Below are 26,613 nucleotides of genomic sequence, written 5' to 3'. Positions count from 1 at the left end.
CACACACACACACACATATACATGTATGTATATATTTCTGGTTAATGTATTTGGCTTTCCACTGGCCCTTTTCAGAACAAATATACCTTTTTTCACTCAGGTAACAGTGAGAGAAAATAAGGGTCTGAGGATACGGAACAGGACAACTGGGTCATTTATTAAAATATTCATGGACCCCTATTCCACCCACTATTTCTCTGGGGATGGCAAGAACACCAGCTAGATAAGGACCAGTTTTTTTTTTGTTTTTTTTTTTTTTGTTTGTTTGTTTGTTTTTTTGAGGTAGGGTTTCACTCTAGTTCAGGCTGACCTGAAATTCACTTTGTAGTTTCAGGATGGCCTTGAACTCATGGCAATCCTCCTACCTCTGCTTCCCGAATGCTGGGATTAAAGGCATGCACCACCACACCCGGCTTTTTCTTTTCTTTTTGAGGTAGAGCCTCACTCTAGCTCAGGCTGACCTGGGACTCGCTATGTAGTCTCAGGGTGGCCTTGAAATCATGGTGATCCTCTTACCTCTGCCTCCCAAGTGCTAGGATTAAAGGTATGTGCCACCATGTCCAGCTCAAGGACCAGTTTTGACTTGAAAGTTTTAGCACCTAATATTATTGCAAAATTCAGAATGGCAATATTACATTGTGTAAAATGTCTTTTGTCCAGAAAGCCACATTAAAAATATTAATTGTGACGGGCGTAGTGGTGCACGCCTTTAATCCTAGCACTTGGGAGGCAGAAGTAGGAGGATCACTTGTCAGTTCAATGTTGGCCGGGAACTACATAGTGAATTCCAGCCTGGTCTAGAGCAAGACCCTACCTCAAAAAAAATAAAATAAAATAAAATAAAATCAATTGGTAGGCCAACATTCTCTTTACAAATGTGTCTTCTGATACTGCACCCCAACTCCACTTCCATTAGCCTGAAGCTCCCTATATCAAAAACTAGACAGAGCTGGAGAGATGGCTTAGCGGTTAAGGCCTGCAAAGACAAAGGACCTCAGTTCGATTCTCCAGGACCCATGTAAGCCAGATGCACAAGGGGGTACATGCATCTAGAGTTCATTTGCAGTAGCTGGAAGCCCTGGCATGCTCATTCTTCCCCCCCCCCACACACACATACACTGTCTATTTCCCTCTCTCAAATAAACAAATAAAAATAAAATATTAAAAAAAACTAGACATTGGGCTGGACAAATGGCTCTGTAGTTAAGGCACTTGGCTGCAAAGTCTAATGACCCTGGTTTGATTCCCCAGTACCCACATAAAAGCCAGATGCACATAGTGGCGCATGCATCTGGAGTTTGTAGTGGCTAGCAGTCTTAGCATGTCCATTCTCTCTCTCTCTCCTTGGAAATAAATCAATAAAATACTTACAAAAACTAGATAGCAAACTGGGCATGGTGGCGCACGCCTTTCATCCCTGCACTCAGGAGGCAGAGGTAGGAGGATTGTTGTGAGTTCGAGGCCACCCTGAGACTACATAGTGAATACCAGGTTAGCCTGGACTACAGTGAGTCCCTATCTCAAAAAACAAACAAACAAACAACAACAAAACCATGATGGAAAAAAAAGACATGAAGTGCCATAGACCCATGCTATTTGACTTCTCTCAATATGTGATCATAACAGTTAATTCCCTTGGCCTTGCTAAGCCTCTGCTTCCTTTTCTGCTAAAATACACCCCTGGCAGGATATTGTAATGACTAAGCATTAGGTACAGAAAAGGCTTAGGGTACATAATAGAGGTTCAATAGATGTTGGACCCTTCACTAAAAAGCAATTCCACCTACTACCACCAATATTGTCAATAACCTTGCACGGGAGTACTAAGCTTGAAGACGCATGAGACGTTAACTACTAAAGTCTGAGAAACTTCATGGGCAGGAGGACAGAGCGGCTGAACAATAAGACCTTTCTCCTGCCCCACCTAAAGGCCTCCCAGCCTCTCTCATCCAGCAAATACACGGTGCTCTCTTCACGTCCTGTCGGCACTGAGGGTTATAGAGTTGCAGGGAAGCATGTGCTAGGTGACATCTCACCAGCTCCAGCAACAGTAATTTCCATCTGCAGTGAGACGCACCTGGTTTTGTCCACTGACGAGCACTTCCTCAGCAAAGTGCACCTTCACAGGGTTGGTCTTCAGCCGGGCCCTCTTTTCCTCAGTCAGGAAGGATGACTTGGGGGCTCCCTGAGAAACATTAACATGATGCACTTTAGAACAGTGTGTTCATAAAGCTATGTATATATACCTCATTTCTTAAAGAAAAAATGAAATACTTTAGTATTATATTAATATTCATATTTAATATCCAGCTGTTATAGATTCAAGTAAATCCTACAACAGGACAACATCCCACTTAAAGAGCTTTTCCCCTAAAATATAGGGCTCATAACACATACAGTGTTCTTTGGTTTGGTTTTGTTTTTTCGAGGTAGGATCTCACTGTAGCTCAGGCTAACCTGGAATTCACTATGTAGTCTCAGGGGGGTCTTGAACTCTCAGCAATCCTTCTACCTCTGCGTCCTGAGTGCTGGGATATAAGTTGTGTCCCATCACACTAGGCTTTTTTTTTTTTAATTATTTATTTATTTATTTGAGAGCGACAGACACAGAGAGAAAAACAGATAGAGTGAGAGAGAGAGAATGGGTGCGCCAGGGCTTCCAGCCTCTGCAAACGAACTCCAGACGCATGCGCCCCCTTGTGCATCTGGCTAACGTGGGACCTGGGGAACCAAGCCCTGAACCGGGGTCTTTAGGCTTCACAGGCAAGCGCTTAACCACTAAGCCATCTCTCCAGCCCACACTAGGCTTTTTTAATGTATATCTGAGATAATCAGCTTTAAATATTTTTTATTTATATATTTGAGAGAAAGAGGTACGTAGAGAGAATCAGTGCACGAGGGTCTCCAGCTGCTGCAAACGAACTCCAGACACATGTGCCACCTTGTACATCTTGGTTTACAAGGGTTCTGGGGAATTGTGCCTGGGTTCTTTGGCCTTGCAGGTAAGTGATTTAACCACTACGCCATCTCTCTATCCCTGTTTGTTTCTGGACACAGTGTCTTGTTCTAGCCCAGGCTGACCTGGAATTCAGTATGTAGTTTCAGGATGGCCTTGAACTCACAGTATTCCTCTTACCTCAGCCTCCCCAGTGCTGGGATTAAAGGTGTGCATCACCAGGGCCTCCAGCTACCGTAATCGAAATCCAGATGCCCTGGCATGCCAATTCTCTTTCAGTCTGTTGGGCTTGCATCACAAAAAAATAAAACATTGTGGCTGGGCATGTAAGCCAGATACACAAGGTGACACATGCACAAGATCATACATGTGCACAAGGGTATCTGGCTTACATGGGATCTGGAAAGATGAACATGGGTTCTTAGATTTCGCAGGTAAGCACCTTAACTACTGTTGCAGTCAGGTCCACATTGCTGGTGGAAATCACCCGGCCAAGAGCAGCTCGTGGGAGAAAGAGGTTTATTTTGGCTTACAGGCTCGAAGGGAATCTCCATGATGGCAGGGGAAAACGATGGCATGAGCAGAGGGTGGACATCACCTCCTGGCCAACACAAGGTGGACAATAGCAACAGGAGAGTGTGCCAAACACTGGCATGGGGAAACTGGCTATAATAAGCCAGCCTCCAACAATACACTGCCTCTAGGAGGCATTAACTCCCAAATCTCCATCAGCTGGAAACCTAGCATTCAGAACACCTAAGTTTATGGGGGACACCTGAATCAAACCACCACAACCGCTAAGCCATCTCTCCAGCCCAATGTTCTTTTCTTTCTTTAAGTTTTTTATTTATTTACTTGCAAGCTGAGGAGGGGGAGGAAAGGCCTCCCACTAGACACGTGCTCCACTGTGTGCATCTGGATTTACATGCGCCTTTGACTGCTGATCCATCTTTCCAGCCAGACAATCTTCTTATGTGCCTGAACAGCTGAAGTTCAAAACGGCAGCAAAATGCTGGCAATATGCTGAAGACCAAGACTTGGGCCATGAAGGAGAAGATTGAATTCCAAACCAAGTTCTACCAACAGTTGTGACAATGACCTCAAGCACAAGTTCCTATGAAAGAAAAGAGGTGTGTGTGTGTGTGTGTGTGTGTGTGTGTGTGTGTGTGTGTGTGTGTGTGTTAAGCCAAATGAAGTCACTGTGACTCTGGCTGTTTTCCCTTCCTTTGCCTTCAGCCTTCCCATCTGTACAATGAAAGAGTTCGACCTGGGTCTCTGGAGCTCTGGCCTCTGTGATTTGTCACTAGCTTCTGTTTATTCTTATGTTGTAGTACCTTCTTTCTCCAGAGGTAGACAGACTCATCGTCACTTGGTATAAGTCTATGGTGAAGCCTGGGACTAGATGGTATCAGGCCGAATTGTGACACTTGAATAGTATCTGACATGAAGTACACCAACAGGGTGTGATCTCCCTGGACCAACACACTATTTCCCCAGCCTAGCACCACATGTTTCCTTGGTCTAAATTGTCTTTACGGCCAGCCATGAAGTGATTATATTAATAAGAGTCCCGAGATGGAGCTCTGGGCCGTGCTCTGTGGAAGAGAAATAACATCGCTGAGGGAACTTGCTGGAAACTATGCTCATAGATTTAGATATAAACAGACCATGAAGTACATGAAATGAACATATGATTCTGAATTTTTTTTGTTCAAGGTAGGGTCTCACTCTAGCCCAGGCTGACCTGGAATTCACTATGTATTCTCAGGGTGAGCTCGAGCCCATGGCAAACCTTATACTTTTGCCTCCCGAGTGCTGGGATCAAAGGCATATGCCACCACACCCAGTGATTCTGAAATTTTAATCCAAGAAGATAATGGTGATCTTTCTGGTGACTAAAGCCTCTATGTGATAGGATAGATAGCTGTGATATATATCTTGCTTTCAAACAACAACAAAACTACTTAGGCGAGATGGGGCACGTTCAGGGTGGTATGGCTATAGACAAAAAACAACAACAAAAAAACTATTTTGTAGGACAGAGAAAACATGGCAGTGTTCCCAGGGAAGAAATATACCTGTAGAATTATTGGTCTTAAAGTTACAACCCCAAATTATTGGTAAGACTACTAGATTGCTTTGAGTGAGTTGAAAACTCCTAGTCAAGAGAAACTGGGAGGCTTTCAGAACTTGATATGCAACACTTAGCATCATCTAAGACCAGGGAACAGAAGAAATATTTTGAGACTAAAGATGGCCAAATGTCCCCAGAAAATGAAGAGGGTTCAAGAAAACACATACAAAAACAAAACAAAAACAACAAAAAAAGAAAGAAAACCACCCACATACATTCTTGTCAACTTGTCATTAATTATTGGCAAAATATCTGAAAAATTGGATGTGGTAGTACACACCTTTAATCCCAGCACTCGGAGGAAGAGGTAGAAGGATTGCTATGAGCTTTAGGCCAGCCTGGGACTACTGAGTTTCAGTTCAGCCTGGGCTAGACTGAGACCCTAAATCAATCCCCACCCCTAAATAAAATACATAATGAGAGATGACCAGTGAGCTTTTAGGTAGTGATCACTAATTACTAATATGGAGTTGCCAAGAACAAGTCATAGCCAATCAAGTTAATTTTTCTTTTGAAGACAGTATTCCAGATTGGCAGCCCAGGGTCCTGCGCATATAGCAGTATCCTTTCTTTTAAAAAATATTTTATTATTTATTTATTTATAAAAGAGAGGGAGGGAGGGAGAGAGAGAGAATAGATATGCTGGGACCTCCAGCCATGGCAAATGAACTCCAGACACATGACCCCCACTTGAGCATCTGGCTTAAGTGGGTCCTAGGAAATCGAACCTGGGTCCTTTGGCTTTGCAGGCAAGCACCTTAACTGCTAAGCCATCTCTCCAGCCCGTACTATTCTTTCATTCTTGCAAAGCATTCAATAATCTCTCCTATAATCCCCCTGTGAAGAGGCCAGATGCAGAGCCATTAGGTGGATTTAAACTAGTTGATATGCACTCGAAATAATACTGATTTCTCTTTTCTACTCTTTCCCCCCACCCTCTTCACTGTACTGAGGATAAAACCCAGGGCTTGTTCATGTTAGGCAACTGATCTACTATCTAGCTATACACCAAGGTCAATAATGCTGGGTTCTTTTCTCTCTCTCATTCTCTCTCTCTCTCTCTCTCTCTCTGTGTGTGTGTGTGTGTGTGTGTGTGTGTGTATGAGAGAGAGAGAGAGAGAGTGTGTTAGTGAGTACAGGTGTTCACATGTCACCTTGCATGTGTGGAGGTCCAAGGACAACTTTCAGGTCAGACCTCATTTTTCCACCTCAACTGAGGCAGGGTTTCTTCCTCTGGGTCTCTGTCGTTGTTCTTTCTTGTGTTACTAGTGAGCTTCTGGGAAATTCTCCTGTCTCTGCCTCCCAATAATCTTTTTTTTTTTTTTTTTTTTTCTGAGGTAGGATCTTGCTCTGGAATTCACTATGTAGTCTCGGGTGGCCTTGAACTCATGGAGATTCTCCTACCTCTGCCTCCTGAGTGCTGGGATTAAAGGCGTGCACCACCACACCTGGCTTATTTATTCTTTTAAAACATGTTTATTTATTTATTTATGAGAGAGACAGAGAGTGTACATAGGCATGCTAGGGCTTCTTGCTGCTACAAACAAACTCCAGATGCATGTTCCACTTTGTGCATCTGGCTTTACGTGAGTGCTGGGGAATCAAGAAGCTCTGACCAGCACTTTGCAAACAAGTGCCTTTAACTACTGAGTCATCTCCCCAGCCCCCAAGTGACATATCTGAAAGACAGCTCAGAGGATATGAGCTACCCCTTATCCCAGGACTTCTAAGCTCTCCCTGCATTTGGAATTAATTCATCAGAGCTTCAGACCAGAGCTGATAAAATCTCTGTGTTTTTGCCAACGAGGTACTCCTTTAAAAGGTATTAAAAAGGACTAGTTGAAAATCATTTTTGTATCTTTTTACTCAATCTTGTATCTTTTTACTCAATCTTATTTTATGGAAAGAACGAGGCTTAAGGAGGTGAGATAGCATGAAGTCAGTAAGTGTGGGAGCTGGGGTGTGACTCCCTACAAAACAATGCAGTCCCACAGCACTCTGGATGTGACACAGTGTCCACCTTGTAAAAGGGAGATAACCAGTACATCTGCTCTGTAGCATTTCCATTTGGTGAAAAGCACATAACATGTTAACTACTAGTAGTGATACAATTAAAAATAATTAGCATAGTTGACAGGAACAAATGTAGGTCTACAAAAGTTACCCCAAATTTACTTTTCCATAGAGTTCTATGTCTTAGAGAAGTAGCAACTAACATTCCCACTTGGGTTTGATCATTTCCAATCGATTTCAAATTATTTGAGGACTCTAGGAATCTCCTAGGACCACAGTAAGCCTCCTCGGTGAAGCAGGACATGTATGAGCCTACCGCAATGCCTGTTCTTTGGGATACTTCTAGTGGAGGCCCAGGAGCAACCCAGACAATACTCCAGGCATTTCTCAGGGGTCCTCATGGCCATGGACTGGCTCTCCTGAGGGCTCTTCAGAGCACGGTAGTCATTAACATTGTGTCTGGAAGTCGTGTTGGCTCACAAGAGTGGTATTGGAAAACACAAGCTGTCCTTTCTTCCTCCTTTCTTTTTTTCATTTTTTGGTTTTTCCCAGGTAGGGTTTCACCATAGCCCAGGCTGACCTGGAACCCAATGTAGATGCAAATGGGCCTGGAACTCACAGCAATCCTCCTACCTCAGCCTCCCAAGTGCTGGGATTAATGGTGGGCACTACCATGCCCAGCCTACTTTTCTTTTTTTTTTTTTTAATTAACTTGGGCTGGAGAAATGGCTTTGTGGTTAAGGCATTTGCTTGTGAAGCTTAAGGATCCTGGTTCCATTCCCCAAGACCCACGTAAGCCAGAGGCACAAGGTAGCACATGCATCTATAGTTCATTAGTAGTGGCTAGAGGCATTGGCATGCCATTCTCTATCTGCCTCTCTCTCTCCCCCTATATCAATAAATTATTTTAAAGTTATTAAAGATTAACTTATTTATTTTTGCTTATTTTTATTTGAGAGAGACAGATAGACAGAGCGAGAAAGAGGCAGAGAGAGAGAGAGAGAATGAGAATGGGCATACCAGGGCTTCCAGCCACTGCAAACGAACTCCAGATGCATATGCCACCTTGTACATCTGTCTTATGTGGGTTCTGGGGAATCAAACCTCAAACAGGGGTCCTTAGGCTTCTCAGGCAAGCACTTAACCACTAAGTCATCTCTCAAGCCCTAAGTTATTGACTTGAGAGAGACAATATGGGCATCTCAGGGCCTTTTACCTCTGCAGTTGAACTCCAGATTCAAGTGCCACTTTGTGCATCTGGCTTTATGTAAGTACTAGGGAACTGAACCTGAACCAACCCACGCCTTCAGGCTCTGTAAGCAGATACCTTTTAACTGCTGAGCCATTTCCCTAGCCCTACTTTCTGTTTTTCAAAGGATGCAGCTATATACTGTTTTCTGCCCTTTTTAAGAAGTGTTTTATTTTGCTCATTTCAAGGAAATGTAGTAGGAAAAAAAATCATCATCTAATTAAGATGAAAATGTTCCCTATTGAGATGATAATAAGCTAAATAAAAAGAATGGCTTAACACCTGCACTATCATTTATACTAATTAGCTTCCCCTGCTTTTATATTGGTTTTACCTTATTTCATAGACAAACTCTGGTTAGAACAGAAAAACCTCTATTCATCGTGTAGAAAACACTTGACCTGTCATATTTATGCCAAACATCTTAATTCCGGTTAGGTGGATTTTTTTTCCCTACTCTTCCAAAGAAATAAAAGATAGGAGACCACTTCTTTGCTTGTGGGGCATTTGGACCACAGAAATGTTATATTTCCACATAATCAAATAGCTATGTTTTCACTGTGCTTCTTCCTAACCCTCACCATGAAGGACATCTTGCTACAAGCTATGACCTGACAGTAACCCATCCATGCTGTTTACATCTTCTTTTCTTTTTGAGGTAGAGTTTGTCTCTAGCACAGGCTGACCTGGAACTCACTCTGTAGTCCCAGGTTGGGCTTGAACTTACATTCTCCTACCTCTGGCTCCTGAGTTCTGGGATTAATGGCATATGCCACCATACCCAGCATTTAAAAAATTAGTTATTTATGAGAAAGAAATAGAGAACTGGCGCATCAGGGCCTTAGCCACTGCAAATGCACTCCAGATGTGTGCAATACCTTGTGCATATGGTTTACATGGGTTCTGGGGAGTTGAACCTGAGTCCTTAGGCTTTGCAGGCAAGCACTTTAACCATTATACCATCTCTCCAGCCCCATACATGGCCTTTTATTTTATTTTAATACGTTTTCAATTATTATTTTATTATTATTATTTATTATTATTAGAGAATGGGTGTGCCAGGGCCTCCAGCTGCTGCAAATGAACTCCAGACACATGTGCCCCCTTGTACAGCCTCTGACTTACATGGGTCCTTTGGCTTTGCAGGTAAGTGCCTTAACCACTAAGCCTTCTTTTCAGCCCTTTTTAAAGAGATCTTTATTATTATTATTATTATTATTATTATTATTATTATTATTATTAATTATTAGTGTTTCAAGGTAGAGTTTTGCTCTAGCCCAGGTTGACCTGTAATTCCTACATATTCTCAGGGTGGCCTTGAACTCACAGAGGTCCTCCTACCTCTGCCTCCCAAGTGCTGGGATTAAAGGAGTGTGCCACCACGCCCGCCTTATTTTTTTATTTTTATATTTAGATTCCATAACACCACACAATATGTGATGAGGCTATATTTTTCTCAAGCACTTAAAGAAGCCAAGCTTGGTGACACACCTGTAATACCAGCACTTAGGAGGCTGAAGCAGAAGGGTCACTATAAATCCCAGGCCAGCCTGGGCTACAGAGTGAGACACTGTCTCAAAAAGAACACAAAACAAAATAAACCAACTACTTCAAGAAATGCTCAAGTATGATTTCTTGAAGAATATTTTCTCATGTTGGTTTGGGATACAATATTTATCACACACTAAATTCTATACAAGTGCCTAGTCTTCAACTTTCTGGTTTTTTAATACTTTATTTATTTATTTACTTGAGAGAGAGAGAGAACCAGAGAGAGAGACAGACAGAGATAGATAGTTAGATAGATAGATAGATAGATAGATAGATAGATAGATAGATAGATAGATAGAGCGAGCGAGAGAACGGGCACACCAAGGTCTCCAGCCACTGCAAACGAACTCCAGACGCGTGCGCCCCCTTGTGCATCTGGCTAATCTGGGTCCTGGGGAATCAAGCCTCGAACCGGGGTCCTCAGGCTTCACAGGCAAGCGCTTAACCGCTAAGCCATCTCCCCAGCCCCACTCTTATAACTTGATCATGTGCTTTTCCCTGTATAATCTATAGAGGGCTCCTTGGCCTGTGGTGGTTCAGGATTGCCATTTTTCTCCCTCATCTCTACCATACTTGTGGCAAATTTGAGCTGATGGAATACTGTCCCATCCAGCACCTCATTTGGTCTCAGGGCTATTCATTAGATGGACAAGACTCTTATTATCATCTCTACCAACTTACAGAAGTGAAAACTGAAAATAATGACTTGCTTTAGTATCCCATTCAAATCTGCCTTAAAACTCCTGGTTTGCACTGAGTCTATGGTGAACATCTGTTTCCATATATCCCTGTCTCCTCAGAGGTGAGGCAACCAGAAAGAGGAAGACTGCCGCAGCCCCTGGCCTGGACTGGGTTATTGTAGTTTCCCATTGACATTAATCAGCATACGGTAATACCAAAAGAATGTCCTAAATTCCTGCAATCCAGGCATGCTCTTACTACCTGTGCTATTGAACAGTAATCCAATTCCTCCCTGGTATTCTAGGTCAATTCCCCCTCATACCAACACTAGAACTTCTTTCATAGTCTGTTGGCTAAAGGGCATCAGGAGCCAAAAGCGGCCAGGGGGGCAGATTAGCTTCCAGTTCGATGTAATGTGTGTTGGGTCTCTTGGTAGAAGTGATCCCCACTCTGGTATCAAGACTTCTGCAACACCTTACAACATGCTCCTCCAGACACAAAATGGCCTGCATATCCATGACCTCACCATGCCCGACACTACCTACACAAGACCATCACAAGAGGAGGAAAAGATCGTGACATCAAAATAAAAGAGAGACTGATTGAGATGGGGAGGGGATATGATGGAGAATAGAATTTCAAAGGGGAAAATGGGGGGGAGGAGGGTATTACCATGGGATTTTTTTAAATTAATTAATTAATTTATTTATTTGAGAGCAACAGACACAGAGAGAAAGACAGATAGAGGGAGAGAGAATGGGCGTGCCAGGGCTTCCAGCCACTGCAAACGAACTCCAGACGCGTGCGCCCCCTTGTGCATCTGGCTAACGTGGGACCTGGGGAACCGAGCCTCGAACCGGGGTCCTTAGGCTTCACAGGCAAGCGCTTAACCGCTAATCCATCTCTCCAGCCCCCATGGGATATTTTTTATAATCATGGCAAATGTTAATAAAAATTGAGAAAAAAAAAAAAAACAAAAAACTCCTGGTTTGGTTGGGTGTGGGGCACACGTCTTTAATCCCAGCACTCAGGAGCTTGAGGTAGGAGGACTGCCATGAATTCGAAGCCACCCTGAGACTACATAGTGAATTCCAGGTCGTGACACCCTACCTTTGGGAAAAAAAAAAAAAAAAAAAGAATCCTGGTTTGATGCACTCTGCACTAAGGTCTGTCTCCCCCTGGACCCTAAGTGTCAGGGGCCCAAACCCCATCTGCTTCCTCCACAGCACTGGTAAGCAGGAAGTGTTCAGGCCACGTTCACTGACTGCCCTCTGCCTTTCTTTTATTTTGAGGGACATCTTTTAGGAGTTCAGAGTTTGGGGGCCAGGAAGGGTACATCTAATACAGGACAGAGGAAAAGATTTACCGATATGCAGCGAACAACTGTGATTGAAAGAGAATCTTCAGTTTCCCTGAAAAAAAAAAAAAGAATGAAGGTAAAAATTTTAGTCATTCTGTGTGTGTGGGGGGAGGGTATGTGTGTGCATGTGGGCGTGGGGGGGGTGCATGCGTAGGTGTGTGATTGCTACACGGTGATAAAGCAGTTGCTTTAGCAAGGCTTCTTTGGCTGAGGGAAGCAGCAATCAGAGGAACTGGGGCTGGCCCAGGGCACTCCTTCTACCTACAGGGGATCTTCAGACACCATCCTCTCACAGGGAGGGAGTCAGGTAGCTTTGTTAGGCAGTTTGGGTGACTGGGACCCAGCAAGAAAGAAGCAGGAATGTCTCTGGGCCTATCTTTGCAGTCTCCACTTCGCTAGAGATCAAAGGATGATCTGAGTCCTTATCTCTTACCTAAGGGAGATCTGCTTTTCCACAAACAACCTAGGCCCCTCCTGGGAGGGAGGGTTCTCTGAAGATATCAATCTATCACTAACACGGTGGTTGGTCAAGCTGAGACCTCAGAACTTGGGGTCATGGCTGGCCTCTTCCTGAGCCAGCCTCTAGCCCAGACCTCCATAAGGTTATAAACATGTTTTTAAAAAAATATATTTTATTTATGTATTTATTTGAAAGGCAGAGAAAGAGGCAGATAGAGAAACACACACACACACACACACACACACACACACACACACACACAGAGAGAGAGAGAGAGAGAGAGAGAGAGAGAGAGAGAGAGAGAGAGAGAGAGAGGGAATGGGCATGCCAGGGCTTCTAGCTGCTGCAAACAAACTCCAGACCTTGTGCATTTGGCTTATATGAGTACTGGGGAATCGAACCTGGGTCCTTAAGCTTCACTGGTAAACACTTTAACCGCTAAGCCATCTCTCCCACCCTATAAATATGTTTTATCAGGGGAGGGCAAGCTCTCTGGGCTGCCTGACCACTCCTGAACCTCCAGTAACTGGTGAGTTTCGCCTTGTCTCCACCAGGTGGGCCAAGACAAAGGGAGAGCCCCTACTCCCTACATCACATGTGGACTTTTTACCCCTCCTGCCCTCCACATGGCAGAGACTCTACTTTCTTTTCTGTCCTCTGTATGGTTTTCCCAGGCCCACCATGTGGGCTCTCAGGCCACATGGGTATATTCATTTTCCTTCCCTTGATTCTGCACTTCCCCCAATAAGTATAACAATTTAATAATTATCCTTCAGTTTGGTTTGCCCAATTCTTTGGTTAAATGTGAATGTGAATCCAGGGTTTAGGGTTCAAGGACTTTCCTAAACCCCTAACACTCCATTTCACTCTGCCAACTATCTATACCCACAGCCTCTAAAATAGCTCTCTTTATTCAGTCTCATACGATGGAGAGAACTCATCTACTTGATACTAGCTGGTTTTATGACCCCAAATAATTTTTTTTGTTTGCTTTTCCAGGTAGGGTCTTGCTGTAGCCTAGGCTGATCTACAATTAATCTCAGGCTGGTCTTGAACTCACAGCAATCCTCCTACCTCAGCCTCCTGAGTGCTGGGATTAATGGCATGCACCACCATGTCCTGCTCCAAAATATCTATATAGATTTTTGTTTTTTCAAGGCAGGGCCTCACTCTAGCGGAGGCTGACCTGGAATTCACTTAGCCTCAGGGTAGCCTGGAACTCACAGCGATCCTCCTACCTCTGCCTCCCGAGTGCTGGGATTAAAGGTGTGTGCCACCATGCCCGGCAAAATTTTTTTTTAACTTTTTTTTTGTTTTATTTATTTATTTGAGAGCAACAGACAGAGAGAGAAAGAGGCAGGGAGAGAGAAAGAGAGAGAGAGAGAGAGAGAGAGAATGGACTCGCCAGGGTCTCCAGCCACTGCAAAGGAACTTCAGATGTGTGCGCCCCCTTGTGCATCTGGCTTCGTGGGTCCTGGGGAATCGAGCTTTGAACCGGGGTCCTTAGGCTTCATAGGCAAGCGCCTAACTGCTAAGCCATTTCTCCAGCCCCCCAATTTTTTTAATTATTTAATTTGCAAGGAGAGAGAGGGAATGAATGATCGAATGAATGAATATGGGCACACCAATTTGTAGTTATCATGAAAAGTACGGGTGAAATACTTCAAGACCCCTCTCTACTTTGTCAAACTACGATGTGCTCCTAAACTGGGTGTTTCCATTGCTTGCAGCCCCTCCTTCCTTGGCATCTCTTGCTGCAGTGTGGCCCTCCCCATCTCAGAGGGTGTGCGCCTCAGCCTCACAGTGTTAATGGCCCAGACTAGGCCCTCAGTGAGTAGAGAGTGGCTAAATGTTACCTAAACACCCAGTTCTGGTCTGAGGCCTAAAGACATGCATACTTGAATACTCCTTTTGGCTCATTTATGTGTGTGTGATTTGCACAATATGTGTATACCTGTTCATATGCACGTGGATACATGTGTATGTACAGGTTGACATCCGGTGTCTTACTTGATTACTCCCCATGTTATTTATTTATTTTGCTCTACTGGGATTAAACCTAGGATCCTGTGTGTGTGCCAGGCAGGTGGTCTATCCCTGAGCTATATTACCAGCTCTGCATTACTTTTTGACACAAGGTCTCTCACAGATCCAGTACTCACTGGCTGGGCGAGCCAGCAAGTTCTTGGAATCTTCTTATCTCTATCTCCCCAGCACTGAGACTTAACAAAAAAAAAACAAAAAACATACACACACACACACACACACACACACACACACACACACACACATATAATTTATTTATTTGAGAGAAAAAGGCAGATAGAGAGGGAGGGAGAATGGGCATACCAGGGCCTCTGATTACTGCAAATGAACTCCAGACACATGTGCCACCTTGTGCATCTGGCTTACGAGGGATCTGAGGAGTCAAACCTGGGTCCTTAGGCTTCACAGGCAAGCGCCTTAACCACCAAACCATCTCTCCAGCGCAGCACTGAGACTTTTCACATGGGTGCTGGGGATCTGAATGCAGCTCCTCATGCTTGCACAGCAAGCACTTTTCCCACTGAGCTGCCGCCCTAGCCTTTTACGTAGACTTTTGCTGATCCATCAGAATTGGACCTCTTCTGATGAAAATATTAATAGCAGTAAAAAAAAAAAAAAAAACCTCAAGTGATCGTCTTTAGGAAAATAGCCTAATAACTGGAAAAGTGAACCCCAGAGTTTCCATGGCTGCACTTACTGTGTTTTAAGTAAAATCATCCTATCTTTACCTGGCTACCCTATGCACTCAACTTAGTCTATGGCATTCCTGAAGCAACATTTGTTTTGGTTTGATATAGTCTCTGTAAATCTCAAAATTAAACTATGTGTATGTATGTGTGTGTTTCTGTCTGTGTGTCTGCCTCCACAGTGTGACTGTATTCCTAAAGGTGACCCTGATATTCTGCATCTTCTGTTCCCCTTTCTCTGCCTTGTGGGTATCACACATTGCTCAGTGTGTACTGCAAAGGGCACTCACTGTAATACGGATACATCTTCAAGTTAGCACTCTCCTAACTGAATCTTTCCTCTCTAGCTACATTCAAGTCATTAAAACAGGCTGAGTGGAAACGTAAAGCCAAAGCCTGGCCACCCCTCCACAATGCCTGTTCAGTCCTCTTCCCACCCGTCACTGGAGTCCTCCACCTTTACAGTTCAATGAGCAATTCCCAGTGCTAACCAGATTCCTTCATCCAGCTGAAAACCCGCTGGGCCTGCTCTTGGTCCAGGCAGAAAGTGAGGCGCTCACACAAATCACACAATGATGCCACAAAGCACAAAGGGGGCTGTGGGTATCATGTCAAGGGAAGTACATACATACCAACCAGGCTCGACCTGAAAACTGACCAAAGGATTACAGAATAACAAACATACTTGGCATCGATTTAGTTCAATATTTGATATAGTCTATCACCAACCCTTAGAGGCTGGAGTCTATAAAGTTATCGGTCAGTACATTCCCCACACTAGCGCAGTGTCTTTGGCATAGCAAGGGTTTGACAAATAAGCATTGTATGTGTGCCAAGTTCATCTGCAGGCAGGGAAAAGGCAGCAGAGATAAGTAACAGCCACTGCAGAGAAGCTACAGGCAAGAGTTGAAACTCCAAGACAAGACTGTGCTTGCTGCTTCGAAGGGCACAGGACCTTCCTACACCATTCCCGTTGCCCATCTTTGCTCTGTGACCCTCTGAGTGGTTCTGGATGATGGAAGATAATTTAGCACCTGAGAATATCAATGGCTTGTTCACAGGAAAGGTCTTCCGCGGGCTCATTGTTCATTTGGAGAATCTGATCACCGGGGAAAAGCTTCCCATGAGCAGAGCTTCCTGTTGGACAGAAAATAAGGGATTGGTGCTCAGGCCAGGGGAACCGAGACCCCATGAGTCACAGCACCACTGCTGGATGGGAGTCAGCGTCCCTTGGGTGCTGGCTCACACAGATCTTGATTTTCCTGTGTAAAACATGCAAACTGTACCCATTACCCACCAACTTCAAGGGCTATTAGGAGATGGTGCAGACAGAAACATTCCAAATCAACAGAGCTGGATAATGAATCTATTAGATTCCTCTCTACAGAACTCTGGTATGCACGCATATATGTGTGTGTGTATCTCTAGAATATAAATTATAATTAGTATAATTTAACTAGTTCCAGATCTAACATCAATACATAACTCAAGTATGCAAACAAACACTGGGCTTTCCCAGCCTGTTCCTCTCCCCACTGGCACAGCCTATATTTCACAAGGATTCAAGTGAAAACAAATCAATACTTTCTATTACTGTCTGTCTAGCAGCTCAGCAGCTAGGAGCATGCAAGGTTCGAAGAGGAGAACCATCTTATCCAAATTCTGTCACTACCCCTGGCACTAGCCAGGGAACCATAGGAGGAGAAAGCCCTGGCCCAGGGCAGTGGCAATCTGGGGCTCACAGCAGCACGAGCTCTTGGGGCTCCCTCCTTTCTGGAACCAAAGGAAGATGAAAAGCTGAAGACAGAATGAGGTCAGACATTTCCGGCTTCCCAGGGCAGCATTTTTCTGCCTTTTGTAATAGGACAGGGAGATGGGGGGAGGAGAACCAGGGCTACTCCCCGTCACCCCCAAAGCCAAACCCCTTTCCCATTTCCCAATCAGCCTCTACCTTCGGTGACAGCCAGCACTGTGAGGGGAAGGCTCTCAGAAATATGGAATCCATAGTCCTGGAGGAGGGAATCTTTGTCCAGCTTCACTGTGTGCCTCACAGGGGTGAGCGCCTGGGTTGGGGTCCCTGGAGGCACATCAGCTGCAGCGACTTTAGTCCTGAAAGAGAAAGAGCGTGTACCAAGGCAGTAGCGTATGGGGGCCACCAACTAGGTCAGCCCTAGATGTGACGTCGGAAAGTTCCGGGCTGAGTAGACACCAACCCTCCTCCTTCAGTGCTGGATATAGAACCCAGGGCCTTATGTTAGGCAAGAGCTCTGCCACTTCGCTACACCACCAGCCCTTGGTTCTTGGATACAAGGTCTATCTATGAAGCTCAGGATGGCCTCAAACTTAAGAGTTTCGGCCTCCACCTTCCATGCTCTAGAATCACAGCTGCGTGCCACCAAACTCAGAACGTCAACACTTCACTTAACAAGAATAACACACAAGCCGGGCGTGGTGGCGCACGCCTTTAATCCCAGCACTCGGGAGGCAGAGGTAGGAGGATCGCCGTGAGTTCAAGGCCACCCTGAGACTACAGAGTTAATTCCAGGTCAGCCTGGACCAGAGTGAGACCCTACCTCGGGAAAAAAAAAAAAAAAAAAAGAATAACACACGAAGCTGGGCGTGGTGGCGCATGCCTTTAATCCCAGCACTTGGGAGGCAGAGGCAGGAGGACCTTCGTGAGTTCAAGGCCAGCCTGAGATTACATAGTGAATTCCAGGTCAGCCTGGGCCCCTACCTCGAAAAAAAAGCATAACACATGAACAGCACTGGCTATAACACCATGTAGACCTTAGCTCCCTGCGATGGAAGTGAAGGGGTAAGGTGTAATGGGTACTGGAGAAGGTTGGAGAGCAGATTTTAGTCTGCAGGGCAGGGGGCAGGGAATCAGGAGAATTTGCTGCCTGGAAGAGGTAAGATTTGGGTTGTACTTTAAGAAGTGTTTAGGGGATACCTGCACAACCCAGGTCCTCCAGACAAAAAGCAATGAACAGGTGGACAGACCAGCATTCTAGTGAGAGGCACTGCCTTAGCAGAGATCCAAGAAAGGAAAAACATGGACAGTAAACAGGACCAAAGAGCTGCCCTGTTCAGATATTTGATGGGGGCTAGTTTTATGGATGGATTATTTCTGTGGTAATTTTTTTTTGTTGTTTTATGATGCACTTTGCTTTCCTTTAAACTCTGAAATGGCAAGGATTCTGATATGAAATTGTAGGGATTGACTCTGTATTAATCTTTAAAAACATGTTTTCTTTATATTTAAAAAAAGGCAAGGTGAATGTTTTATTTTGTTCTTAAAACAATAGAGTGAGTCACAAGCTATTTTTCATGTGCTGAAACAAATGATTTTTTTTTATCTCCTGTAACATTCAGTGGATCTGAGGAACGTCAAGCAATGTTGGGAAGTGGTGTGTGGCTTCAGGAGAAACAACAGAACTGAGGGGAAGTAACAGCTCCCTCAGGCCTCGGCAGTTAAGCTCTAGCATTGATTCTCATCCATTTACTAAACACTGTCAGGAACTCTACCTGTTAAAACAGGGCCTCGCTTATCTGAAATCACCTGGGTCATTCATGATGGCCTCAAAGTCCAACAAAATACTGTCTCTTGGAGCCAGTTTCTCACAACCTCCTTGAGTAGAGCAAGACTCTGCAGAGATAACATGAGCCCCCAAGGAATAGAAGCAGAGAGGATTTGCCCTAGAAAGCAGAAAAGGGTTGGCAGCAGAACCCAATACAAACTGTAAGACACAGAAAGCTGAAAATTTAGCTAATCTTTATTTAAATCAAAACTTTAACACCTGGAGTCCTAGCACTCAGAAGGCTGAGGCAGGAGAATCTTGAGATTAAAGCCAGCCTGAGCAAAATAGTGAGTGGGAGGCGAGTTTGAGATACACAGAAAGACATGGTCTCAAAACAAAAACAAAAATTGCACATTAGCACCCTATATTCTCTCTATAACCTCTGCTACATAGAGTTCAAGGCCAGATTGGGTCACATGAGATCTTGTGTGTATGTATATATATACATAAATATAAATATATAAATATATATCTCTATATATCTCAAACAAACAAAAATGAAAAAAAGATCACCCAAAACTTCAAACTCATAAAAGGGCCATAGAACACATCCATAGTCACAGGTACTTGTAAGACTGATGCAGAAAAACCAGTTAAGGGCTGGGGAAATGGTTTAGCAGTTAAGATGTTCACCTGTGAAACCTAAGGATCTCAGTTTGATTCCCTAGGACCATGTAAGCTAGATGCACAAGGGGGCGCATGTGTCTAGAGTTCCTTTGCAGTGGCTGGAGGCCGTGGGGCGCCCGTTCTCTTTTTCTCTCTCTGTGAGGTATGCTTATAATCTGGCGAGGCAGAGACAGGGTATTTCTGGGGCTCACTGGCTAGCTAGAATAGCCAAATCAGTGAGCTCTGGGTTTAACGGGAGACCCTGTCTCAAAAAAATAAATTTAGCCAGGTGTGGTGGCACACGCCTTTAATCCCAACACTCGGGAGGCAGAGGTAGGAGGATCACCGTGAGTTCAAGGCCACACTGAGACTACATAGTGAATTCCAGGTCAGCCTGGACTAGAGTGAGACCCTACTTCGAACCCCCCTGCCCACCAAATTAAATTTATACATGATAAGGTGAACAACTAATGAAGGCACCTCTCATTGACCTCTGGCCCCCATTCCCGTGTACGCACACGTACACATGTACAAACACCAGTCATGCATGTGTACACAAAAAGGATAATTATTCCTGTTTAATGTCATAAGAGAAAAGCGTATAAATGTAATCAGGGAAGAAAAATAACAGAGAAATAATAAGCATAGAAAACTGAAATGTACCACATGGGGAGGGTCATGAACAAAGAGAATTTCCAGAACTACAAAGTAAGTTAGAGCAACTGCAGGATTAAAACTCAAAATACAGCCACAAAAAGACTTCAGCAACTCATTAAAAACAGATTAGTTGAATGTATAATGGGTGCCAGGCATTTTTAATGAACTAATGCTAAACAGCTAGAAACCACCACCAGAGGCTGAAGTAACAAAATTAGGGGTGTGTATTAATTAGTTAGGGTAAGAGAAATTTATTTAAGGAAAGTAACTTTCTTTGAAGTCATAAAGAAAGACAAGTAATTGGGCAAAAAATTATGCTAAGTTACTGGTGGGAGAAATTAAATGCTGAAAGATAACAGCTTTAGATTAAGAGAGTTAATGTCACATAGATTAGAGTGCTGTGGTGTGCATGGTGGTGCAAGCCTTTAATCCCAGCTGAGGTAGGATTGCCATGAGTTCAAAGCCAGCTTGAGGCTACAGAGTGAGTTCCAGGTTAGCCTGGGCTAGAGTTAGTCCCTACCTCAAAAAAAAAAAAAAAAAAAAAAAAAAAAAAAAAAAAAAAAAAGGGCTGGAAGAATGGCTTAGCAGGTAAGGCACTTGCCTGCAAAGCCAAAGAACCCAGGTTCAATTCCCCAGGACCCACGTAAGCCAGATGCATAATGTGGCGCATACATCTGGAGTTTGTTTGCAGTTGCTGGCGTGCCCATTCTCTCTCTCTCTTTCTGTCTCTCTCTCAAATAAATAAATATTTTTTAAAATTAAAAAAAAAATAAACATGGGGCTGGAGAGATGGCTCAGAGGTTGAGGTACTTGCCTGAGAAGCCTAGCAACCTGGTTTTGAGTCCCCAGTACCCACATAAAGCCAGATGTACAAAGTGGCACATGCATCTGGAGTTCATTTATAGAGGCTGGAGGCCCTGGTGTGCTCATTCTGTTTCTCTTCTTCCTCTCTTTCTCTGCTTGCAAATAAATAAAATAAAAATATTTTGCTGGGTGTGGTGGCACATGCCTTTAATCCAACGCTTGGGTGGTAAAGATAGGAGGACTGCTATGAGTTTGAGGCCAGTCTAATCAGAGTAATTCCAGGTCAGCCTGGGCTAGAGAGAGAGACCTTACCTCAAAAAAAAAATATTTTTAACAGATCATGCCCTTTTATTCCCTTTCCCCTGTTTTCATTTTCCTGGGGCCCTCCTCTGTGGGGTTATAATATTCACTGTTTACCACCCTCCAAGCTTCATTGTATAAGCAGAGGCTTCAAACTGGTAGCCAGTTTTGTATGTTTGTGTCACTACATATTTTAGTCAGCATTATTGAGGTGAAATTTACATATAACAAAATTCATGGGTTGGAGAGATTGCTTAGTGGTTAACGATGACTATGCTGGAAAGCATCAGCCTGGGAAACTGCATATACTGCACATAAACAAGGGCAGGTGCAATGTGCGACCTCTCCTCCTTCTACAGACTTCCTTCTACAGCTTTAATGTGCTCCCATCATGACTTTGCCTGCGGTGGCCTTCACCCATGAGACTGAAGAGGAGTTCTAGAAAAGCCTCTAGCTGGATATGGAGGTGGCACGCACCTTTAATCCCAGGACTCAGGAGGCAGAGGTTGGCAGATCACTGTGAGGCCAGACTTGAGACTTTAGAGTGAATTCCAGGTCAACCTGGGCTACAGTTAGATCCTACCTCAAAAAAAAAAAAAAAAAAAAAAAAACGGGCTGGAGAGATGGCTTAGCAGTTAAGGCACTTGCCTACAAAGCCAAAGGACCCTGGTTTGATAAGCCAGATGCCCAAGGGGACGCATGCATCTGGAGTTCATTTGCAGTGACTGGAGGCCCTGGGGCGCCCATTCTCTCTCTCTCCTTCTTCTTTCTTTCTGTCTATCAAACAAATAAATACATAAAATATTTGAAAAAAATAAGAATGAAAGAAAGGAAAGCTTCTAAATGTCTGGCAATTTCTCAAAAGACTAAATATGGAGATTAATATGTCCATAAATCCCACTCTTTAGTAAGTGTCCTAGAGAAATGAAAACATGTAATGCTGGAAAGATGGCTCAGCAGTTAAAGTACTTGCTTGCAAAGCCTGCTGGCACAGGTTGACTTCCCCAGTACCCAGGTAAAGCCAGTGCACAAAGTGGCCCATGAATCTGGAGTTCATGTGCAGTAGCTAGAGGCCCTGGTGCACCCATGCATTCTCTCTCTCCCTTCCTTACAAATCAATCAATAAGATTTTTTAAAACATATTTTGTTTTTATTTATTTACTTGAGAGAGACAGTGACACAGAAATAGGCAAGAGAGAGAGAGAGAGAGAGAGAGAGAGAGAGAGAGAGAGAGAATGGTCACGCCAGGGCTTCCAGCCACTGCAAACGAACTCCAAACGCGTGCGCCCCCTTGTGCATCTGGCTTATGTGGATCCTGAGGAGTTGAACCTGGTCCTTTGGCATTGTTGGCAAGTGCTTTAACTGCTAAGCTATCTCTTCAGCCCCTCAATAAGTATTTTTAAAAAGAAAATATATGTGTACACAAAAACTTCTCATGACTATTTTTTAAATATTTTATTTATTTGAGAGAGAGGGAGAATGGCTCACCAGGGCCTCTAGCCACTGCAAACGAACTCCAGACACATGCACCACCTTGTGCATCTGGCTTATGTGAGTACTAGGGAGTCAAACCACGTGCCTTAAATGCTAAGCCATCTCTCCAGCCCCAGAGTCCAGCTTTTACGTGCAGTGTGAGGATCTGAACTCAGACACTCATGCTTGTGCAGCAAGCTCTTAATCCACTGAACCATCACTCCCCAGTCCAACATGTCCATTTCTTTCCATCTTCACAGCTACCATTCTCTTTTCGGGTCCGGTCACTAGTTCTGCAGAGTTCTGTAACAGACTTCTAACTTCTCCCTGCTTTTCGGCCTCCCCTGTTCCTGTCTTCCTTGAGTGAGTGGCCAAGTTCAAACTCTTCCATAGGCTTCAGCAGAGCCCCTCTAGCATCTAAGACCAAACCACTGATTCTCTTTGACATGCTTGCTCCAGCCAAACTAGTCTGCTCTGAGTCCTGCAAATACACTGGCCTTTGGACAAGCTCTTTTCTCTACCTAGAAACTTCCAGTTCACACACATATACTTATCTGCCCACCCCCCACCCATCTTCCAACATACCCAGCCATGAACTCTATTACCCAACTCCTACTCAGTCTTCTGAATAGAACCATACATCCTTTTTTGAATCATACATCATATTCATAATGGCCAATACAAACTTTCTTGCCCTCTCCAGACTGTAGTTCGCACAGCAAGAACTGAACATTTCTTGTTCCATGTGAAGAGCTCAATGCCAGTCAGTCTCAATAACTGTCTGTAGAACAAAAGAGAAACTAAGCTTTGCCACGGGGTATCAACAGACTCCATCTTGATGTTTTTCAAATGAGTGGGCTTCAGCTATCTGACATTTCCCATTTGGAGGGTATATTCTCTAACAATGGTGGGCAAACAGGGCCCCACTATGTTAGTTAATCCCTGGGTAGCTTCATTGGCATTGGCCCAAAGTCTGGATTTGACATTTTCCCCAAAGGCCATGTTCTAGCTTTTGTTTGGAAAGGGATTACCTAAATACATGACCAAACTGTGGCCTCGCTCACAGAGAACATTTAATATTTGACAATATGATGAAACAAATGGTTTCTGCAACAAAATTTCCTCCTCGGAAGCATCTCATAAATAAATATCAAACCAAGCAATGATCCGAAAACATATGTCTGCTGCCTTGGAAATGCCTTGAAACCATAAATCTGTGATCATACACAAAAGAGCAAAAGACACATCATCATGCTAATGGAATTCCCATCAGATAACTAAATTTGCCCTAAGGTAGAGCCAGCAAAAACATTAAATTTGTCGTGAAAACAGTCTTGGTAGAGGCTAATTCTAAATTTTATGGGTCGTAAGTTCATTCTGAGCTGATCAATAACCCTGAAAAGAAAAATTGCTGGGCGGAAATAAGTTGAGCTTCAAGTAGTCTCTGGCCTTTCATCTGCTCCCTGATATGTTAGAAAATATATACGTTCCTCTATTCTGTAACAACAACAACAAAAATCTGCCTCATGTTTCAGCAGGATGTGGAGAAACTAGTTTGGATCTAAGTTTAAACACTTTATTGTGTTTGGCTCGAGTAATTTTAAAAGCTAAATGTGACATAGACTGAATTTTGGAATTTAAAGTCTGTTCAAAGCTGGGCACAGTGGTGCACGCCCCTAATCCCAGCAATGGGGAGGCAGGAGGTAGGAGGAGGTAGGAGGAGGCAGGAGGATCACTGTGAGTTCCAGATAGAGTTTCACTTCAGCCCAGGCTGACCTGCAAGTCTCAGGGTTGGTCTCGAACTCACGGTGATCCTCCTGCCTCTGCCTACCCAGTGCTGGGATTAAAGGCATGCGCCACCACGCCCATATGGTGGATTTTTTTTTTTAATTAAGCTTTTGTCAAACAGCTTGTGTTGCATTGCTATTATTATTTGCAGTACTGGGGATCAAATCCAGGGCCTTGCATGCTCAAAGCATAGGCTCTACTTTCTCTAGATGGAGCTACAGCTCCAGGCCTGTACGGCATCATTTTCATAAGAATTCAAAACACACCAAAGGCCATTCAAGGTTATCTATTTCTAAAAGAAAGCTGATCCTGAACATTTTTGTAAGTCTTTTTAATGTTTTATTTATTTGCAAGCAGAGAGATGCAGAGAGACAGAGAGACAGAAAGAGAGAGAGAATAGACACACCAGGGCCTCCAGCCATTGCCAATGAACTCCAGATTCATGTACCGCTCTGTGCATCTGGCTTACGTGGGTACTGGGGAATTGAACTTGGGTTGTTAGACTTGGCAGATGAGTACCTTAACTGCTGAACCACCTCTCCAGCCCTGGACATGCTATTTTCAAATTGGAATGAATTGAAAAATCAACTGGTCACAGAGGAGTCAGCTTAATTCTAGGTAGATAATTTTTCAGTCTTATAAGTACAGGTACCACTATGTGTCCACTGCCCAAACACATTCATTCAAACCAAGTTCCATTTAAATTTGACTAATGAGAGGCTGGAGAGATGGCTCACCAACTAAGGTGCTTACCTGGTTCAATTCCCCAGTACCCACATAAAGAGTGCCCATTCTCTCTCTCTCTCTCTCTGCTTATAACTTAATAACTAAATAGATAAAATATTAAATTTGACTAATGACTGTAATAGTAACAACAGATGAAAATTCATTTAAAAGGTAGGAAATCAAAGCAGTTTGGAAAGTTAGTTAACAATCTCTGCCTCCAGTAAAACACCTGTTTAAGCTGCATTATACAACTTTAACATTATCCTAGGTGTACAAAAATTATTGATTTTTAATAATGTTTAGAAACAGGAAGTTGCCAGGTGTGGTGGTGAATGTATTTAATCTCAGCATTTGAGAGGCAGAGGCATAGATTTCTGTGAATTCAAGTCTAGCCTGGGACTACAGAGTGAATTCCAGGTCTGCATTGGCTAGACTGAGATCCTACCTTCAAAAAAAAAAAAGAAGAGATAGAGAGTTGGCTTAGTGGTTAAGGTACTTGCCTGCAAAGCCTTCAAAGGACCCAGGTTCGATTCCCTAGGCCCACATAAGCCAGATGTATAAGGTGGCAAATGCATCTGGAGTTTTTTTTTTTTTTTTTTTGTAACAGCAGCTGAAGGCGCTGGCATGCCCTTCTCTTCCTCCCTCCCTCTCTCTACCTCTTTCTCTCTCTCTCTTAAATAAATAAAATAAATGTTTGTGTTACTTTTTTAAAAGAAGAAATGAAGCTGGGCATGGTGGTGCACGTCTTTAATCCCAGCACTCGGGAGGCAGAGGTAGGAGGATCGCCATGAGTTTGAGGCCAGCCTGAGACTACATAGTGAATTCCAGGTCAGCCTGAGCTAGAGTGAGACCCTACCTTGAAAAACCAAAAAGAAAAGAAAGAAAGAAAGAAAAAAGAAATGAAAAGTTATTTTTAACTAATTTACACCTAGACATAAATGCACATACATACACACAAATGCAAAAAAATCTTCTTGCAAATGAGGAGATATAGAAAATTTAAATATATTTTAAGTACACAATATAGTCTCTTACTGTGAAAGCCCTTTAAGAATAAAACTTCAGCCGGGCGTGGTGGCGCACGTCTTTAATCCCAGCACTCGGGAGGCAGAGGTAGGAGGATCACCGTGAGTTCAAAGCCACCCTGAGACTACATAGTTAATTCCAGGTCAGCCTGGACCAGGGTGAGACCCTACCTCGAAAAACCAAAAAAAAAAAAAAAAAAAGAATAAAACTTCAGGGAGCTGGAGGGATGGCTTAGCAGTTAAGGTGCTTGCCTACAAAGCCAGGTTCGATTCCCCAGGAGCCACTAAAGTCAGGTGCACAAGGTGGCACAAGCATCTGGAGTTTTTTTTTTTGCAGCAGCTAAAAGCCCTGGTGTGCCCATTCTCCCTTTCTCTATCTCAAATAAATTAAAAATTTTTTAAAAGAATAAAACTTTTCTCTTTAATCACAACTCTCGGGAGGTAGAGGTAGGAGGATCGCCTTGAATTTGAGGCCAACCTGAGACTCCATAGTGATTCCAGGTCAGCCTGGGCTAGAGTG

General features: G+C 43.7%; 1 protein-coding gene across 1 annotated transcript in view; it reads right to left on the bottom strand.

Annotated features, from left to right (window-relative positions):
• The window catches only part of Frmpd1 (FERM and PDZ domain containing 1), a 123,657-nt gene that overhangs the window by 33,392 nt on the left and 63,652 nt on the right, over nt 1-26,613 (bottom strand). Inside the window, exons 3-6 of the mRNA XM_045141957.1 lie at nt 17,088-17,245; nt 16,171-16,273; nt 11,951-11,996; nt 2,078-2,185 (exon numbers count right to left, since the gene is read on the bottom strand). Of these exons, the coding sequence (XP_044997892.1) occupies nt 2,078-2,185; nt 11,951-11,996; nt 16,171-16,273; nt 17,088-17,245 (415 nt within the window). The remainder of the gene's footprint in view (nt 1-2,077; nt 2,186-11,950; nt 11,997-16,170; nt 16,274-17,087; nt 17,246-26,613) is intronic.

The sequence above is a fragment of the Jaculus jaculus genome, chromosome 1, assembly GCF_020740685.1.
Source record: "Jaculus jaculus isolate mJacJac1 chromosome 1, mJacJac1.mat.Y.cur, whole genome shotgun sequence".
In the NCBI taxonomy this organism is placed as follows: Eukaryota; Metazoa; Chordata; class Mammalia; order Rodentia; family Dipodidae; genus Jaculus; species Jaculus jaculus.
The sequence above is the reverse complement of the archived record's forward strand: the minus strand, read 5'-3'. Positions and strand labels throughout refer to the sequence as shown.